The 6,000-nt window shown below is 43.2% G+C and overlaps 1 protein-coding gene across 3 annotated transcripts in view; it reads left to right on the top strand.

Moving 5' to 3' along the window:
• Positions 1-211: 211 nt before the first annotated feature.
• The window catches only part of lama5 (laminin, alpha 5), a 380,553-nt gene continuing 374,764 nt past the window's right edge, over positions 212-6,000 (top strand). For all 3 annotated transcript variants that reach the window (XM_037245878.1, XM_037245877.1, XM_037245876.1), the window contains exon 1: positions 212-660. In XM_037245878.1, the coding sequence (XP_037101773.1) occupies positions 394-660 (267 nt within the window). In that variant the 5' untranslated portion in view covers positions 212-393. The remainder of the gene's footprint in view (positions 661-6,000) is intronic.

Below are 6,000 nucleotides of genomic sequence, written 5' to 3'. Positions count from 1 at the left end.
AATATTGTTTATAGGCCTAAAGATTTAGGGTTAGGGTTATGGTCTATAATTGGACTGGGCAACTGACTTTCTTAGATAGTCCCCCGATTTGCGAGGACGAGATGACGACTCTACATACCGCCCCTCCTTGCGCGTGCACGAGCATGCAAGTAACGTGACCATGTAGGAGGCCCACTTGAGCGTGCTCGCGACCCTTATTAGTCACGGACGGAGCAAGCGCACATTCACATCTGCCGCTTAGTAACGCCCAGGAGCACGCTGGCGGCTTAGACGCGACTACATTTTCAGCTTTTTCCTCGCTCGACCCACTGACTTTCCTATACGAACAAGTTGAGCGCTTCGCTTAGCTCACAACTTTTTTTTTTTTTTTTTTTACCACAGGTGGTGTCGGCGATGGCGCCTCTCACGCGCCTTGCTTTACTGCCGTTAGTTTCGGCCTTGGTGCTAGTGGTCTCGCTTCCGGTGTCCACACAAGAGGCCGCAAGTGACGGTGGCGTAAATGGCTTCAGCCTGCACCCGCCGTACTTCAACCTGGCGGAGGGCACCAAAATCACTGCCACTGCCACCTGCGGGGAAGACGAGGCTGGAAAGAGCGTGCCCGACCTCTACTGCAAGCTGGTCGGTGGACCGGTGTCGGGAGACCCTGGACAGACCATCCAGGTGAGCCCTACTGAAGGAATAGACAACGTGACAACGTGTGCCGGCGACTAACTCCGATTCACACGTTTTTTGTTGAGAAACATTTACTTAACAGTATTCGACCCACCAGACCAGCGGGTCTGTTGTGTGGTTCTTAGAGTGTGGGTATTGTTCTCTCCACCTCTATTGCAGTTCTATAATGCAGTACGAGTCCTATGCAGCCCAGTCCTAGTGCAGGGTATGATAAAGTTGTGCTCGAGAACAAAACACAAAAATATTACTGTATGTAAACGGATCATTCAAGAATTAGGGGCTTTAATTAAAAAAAAAAAAATCTGCACTTTATATAGCACTTTATCTACACTTTAAAGTGAAAAAGAAAAAAAAGTATTTAAACAGCATTTCTCACATCCATTAGCTCCTTCCAGACTTAGCTCCAAAAGGGATCGAGAAAAATGCTTTACAATGCCTCACATTCACCCTTTCACACACATATTCATACACCAGTACGAGGCTGTTGCCATGCAAGGCGCTGCCAGGCCCACGGGGAGCAAATTAAGGTTCAGTGTCTTGCTCAAGGACACTTCGACATGGTCACCAGGGTTGAGGATTGAACCGACAACCTGAGTTGGGAGACAAACACTTTACCATGAGCTCCGCCACCCATAATCTTTCTCTTTTCAGATTCATCAGTAGTCGGTAATAAACAGGCTTGATTAGCTCAGTTTATGCGTAGATCAATTGTACAATTTATATTACTTGATTTATTGGGTTTTTACAATACTTAGTGCAACCCTGTTACCAATAATGAGAAACCTGAAAAAGTATTGATTTCTGAAATATAATTCATTTTCCATTACGTAAATAAATTAACATTGTCTCTGAATAACCAATTGATTTCACATGTGACTTGATTTTAACTTTCAAAATCTGTCTCATCCAACTTTTCATGAATGTCACGTTTCACTTTACCAATTTCAGTAATGTACAATATTTATCCTAACACATTTTTTATGTGATTGCATAAACTCTTTAAGTTGGCTTGAAAACGTTTGAGCTGAGAAAGTAATTTAGGTTTATTTTCATTTCATAAAATGATCCGATAAGGGTTAAAATTGGGGTAACAGGGTTACATAAAGTAAGTAGGATCATTAGCTAGCTACATTATTTTTGAGTACAGATTGTCAAATAAATGACAAATAAACGGCCAAGACACCAAAGTCTTTTTTGAAAAAGTTCTAATGCCGTCTGATGCACTAACACTTTTTTTAAGTACTTTTGTCTCCTTTGTAAATCACCATCACTCTTGGCTCGGTACTGTCTCTGCTTTTCAGTAGCACTCAATGGTGAGCCACACTGTATGAAAAACAATTTATCTTACTTAATTTAGTGTCACCTACTATTATGAATTGTAATTCATTGTTTGAATACATGTTTATTTATCTTGTTAATCCATCCCATCAAGGTAGTTGCTGCAACCAAAATATTGTAATTTGCACTCCCATTAGAAAAAAAAAGTAAACAATTCAGTATGTAAGTCGGAAATTGTTTATAGTATGCAGAGTAACTAAATTATGTCTCAGAAATTGTAATTTTTCTAAATTGAATTACAAATAATAGTTTCTAAAGTCTGAGTGAATTGAAGGTGATGCAACCCTGTTAATGGAGTGCAACCCTGTCACTCTAATCACAGCAACAGGGTTGCAACTCCACACGAATGTTGATTTTCTCTCAGGAGTACATACTAGATGTTTAGCTAGCTGTTATTGCTGACCAAGAGGACCAACTCATATAAATAAGTCAGTAAGATAATAAAAAAACAATAGTCTTATTCTGATTACATGCATAATAGTAGTGCATAAGGTAAAGGGAGACAATCAACTGTGGCTAACTGTTATAAAAATATGAAAATAGAAGGGAGGACATACCTTTACTCGAGCCATTCTTTTTGAAAATTGGTTGATGATATCCATTTCCAGCGTATCATTCACTGATTTCTTCTACCATGCTAAAAAGGTGGGACACGTTCCAGGAATAATAATTATTTTTTAAATGTAATGTTTATTAAAACAAATGTTCCCACAGTTACGGGAGGCAGCAATGAAACAATAAAAACAAATAATACTCTCTCCCAAAAAATGCTATTTAAACTTCATTTTAACTGTTTTATTTGCGATTCAGTTTGGTCATTAGGGAGGTGGCACAAGAGGAAAGTGGTATTTTAGGGGTATTTGGTATTTTAAAAATATTCTCTCATTTTTTATAGAATGTGTTTTCAGGACAAAAACATTTATTGAGGAACTGCATGTTTTAGTATTTTGTATGTAGCTTATTTAAAATTTGATGGGTGGGATGTAAGATAGATAGATAGATAGATAGATAGATAGATAGATAGATAGATAGATAGATAGATAGATAGATACTTTATTGATTCACGGGGGGAAATTCAGGAGCCAGCAATTAGATGTCCTCAGAATTTAAAATGACCCATAATACTTTATTTTGATACAATGAGAACTTTTTAAAATTATTTATTAAAAACTATTTCTTTTAAATTAACTGGTTGCTAGCCAACCACAGGGCACAGATAGACGAACTACTTTTTGCACCAACACCTACGGGCAACTTGGAGTGGTCAGTCAGCCTACCATGAATGTTTTTGGAATGTGGGATGTTATTATTATTATTATTGTTAATGATAATAATAAGTATTATGTTTCAAAATAAAGGCAAAAATGTTAAATGTGCATGTAAGACAATTTCACAAATGCATTTACTATTTTACTATGGATGTTCAGGGTTTTATGCTGCCGAAACCAATTCCGATCCTCTGTGAGTATTGAGTGACTAATACCAATACCGAGCACATGGCTGTTGTGTAAAATTTTAGAGCCACAGCTATCAATTGTTTTTTTAAATAATTGATTCTCATCCATCCATCCATCCATCCATCCATCCATCCATCCATCCATCCATCCATCCATCCATCCATCCATCCATCCATCCATCCACTTCCGCTTATCTGGGGTCGGGTTGTGGGGGCAGCAGCTTGAGGAGGGACTCCTAGACTTCCCTCTCCCTGCCACTTCGTCCAGCTCATCCCGGGGATCCCAAGGCGTTCCCAGGCCAGCTGAGAGACATAGTCTCTCCAGCGCGTCCTGGGCCGTCCACGGGGTCTCCTGCCGGTGGGACATGCCCGGAACACCTCTCCAGGGAGGCGTCCAGGAGGCATCCTGGTGGGATGCCCGAGCCACCTCATCTGGCTCCTCTCAACGTGGAGGAGCAGCGGCTCTACTCCGAGTCTCTCCCGGATGACCGAGCTTCTCACCCTATCTCTAAGGGAGAGCCCGGAGACCCTGCGGAGGAAACTCATTTCGGCCCCCTGTATCAGGGATCTTCTTCTTTCGGTCACGACCCAGAGCTTGTGACCATAGGTGAGGGTAGGAGCGTAGATCGACCGGTAAATTGAGAGCTTTGCCTTTTGGCTCAGCTCTCTCTTCACCATGACGGACCGGTACAGAGTCCGCATCACAGCCGACGCTGCACCGATCCGCCTGGTGATCTCACGCGCCATCCTGCCCTCGCTCGTGAACAAGACCCCAAGATACTTGAAGTTCTCCACTTGGGGCAGGAACTCATCCCCGATCCGGAGAGGGCATTCCACCCTTTTCCGACTGAGGACGATGGACTCAGATTTGAAGGTGCTGATCCTCACCCCGACCGCTTCACACTTGGCTGTGAACCGCCGGTGTCCAACAGTGGGTTCGGGGACAGACACAAACCACCTTATGGCCACAGCTCCGGTCGGCTGCCTCAGCAATGGAGGCACGGAACATGGTCCACTCGGACTCAATGTCCCCCGCCTCCTCCGGAACGTGAGAAAAGCTCTGCCGGAGGTGAGAGTTGAAGCTCTTCCTGACAGGGGATTCTGCCAGACGTTCCCAGCAGACCCTCACAGTACGTTTGGTTCTGCCAGGTCGGACCAGCATCTTCCCCAACCAACGGAGCCAACCCACCACCAGGTGGTGATCAGTTGACAGCTCCGCCCCTCTCTTCACCCGAGTGTCCAAAACATGCGGCCGCAAATCCGATGACACGACTACAAAGTCGATCATCGAATTGCAGCCTAGGGCAGGGGTGTCCAAACTTTTTGCATGGGAAAGGGAACCCATGTTTCCTTTTCGGGCTGTGCCCGGCCGGGCCCTAATTGATTCACGTTTTTTTAATTAATTTAATAATAATTAAATTAATTGACTATCCAAAACAGGGGTGGTTAGCACGTCCGCCTCACAGTTAGGACGGTGCCGGTTCGATTCTACCTCCAGCCCTCCCTGTGTGGAGTTTGCATGTTCTCCCTGTGCCTGCGTGGGTTTTCTCCGGGCACTCTGGTTTCCTCCCACATCCCAAAAACATGCATGGTAGGCCAATTGAGCACTCCAAATTGCCCCTAGTGCGGATGGTTGTTTGTCTCTGTGTGCCCTGCGATCGGCTGGCAACCGGTTCAGGGTGTCCCGCCTACTGCCCGATGACTACTGGGATAGGCTCCAGCACGCCCGTGACCCCCGTGGTGACAAGCGGTACAGAAATTGGATAGATGGATTATCAAAAACGTTTGTTAAATTCCTATCCCCTTTTTTTAAGATCAGGACACGTCTTAAAAATAGAGTGCAGAAAATGCACAAACAAATTGTGATTCAATTACTGTGTTGCTTGGTAACATGAGACAATAGTGGGAAATGTGGCTTATTTCCCTCCCTAGTAAAAGCAACTGTTTGCAAATATCTGATATGGGTTAAACACAAAGATAATCACCATTCAGGTTTACATAGAGCTTTGTATTCCAATTAAAATTAAACCAAATTGCCAAATGGTGTGAATATACTCACAGGGCAAATCAGAACGGAATTTCATATGGGTTCAAAGGTGTAGCGTATTGCTATTGCCAGCCCTAATGAAATTAAGTATAAATACATATAATAAAAATTTGTGGAAGGAATGTAATAAGTGTTTCAAGTAATATTTTGGATTAGTAACCACTGAACCAAATTCGTTTCCCTATCTGAACACTGGGTAGCACCCTCGTGACATTGAAGAAGAAAAACTTTAAAATAAAAAGTTTAAAATATAATTGGTGATGGTATGTTGTGTTATGTTACAGGGATGAGAATCTTCCGCAGATCCGCGGATTTCCATGTTTTTTTCCGTCGGGAGTATCATTTTCGTGAATCGTGTAGAGCCGTTGAGAAAATTGTTTTTATATGGGGGGGGGAGCGGCTGGCAGCAGTGTTGCGACAACAGCCGCCTAATTTTCGGCAGCATTTTGGCGCTACTTTCGTCACATCATTTGCCTACTCATTTGCC

This window comes from Syngnathus acus, chromosome 2 (assembly GCF_901709675.1).
Source record: "Syngnathus acus chromosome 2, fSynAcu1.2, whole genome shotgun sequence".
NCBI classification, from domain to species: Eukaryota; Metazoa; Chordata; class Actinopteri; order Syngnathiformes; family Syngnathidae; genus Syngnathus; species Syngnathus acus.
This window is presented reverse-complemented; position numbering and strand designations above follow the sequence as displayed.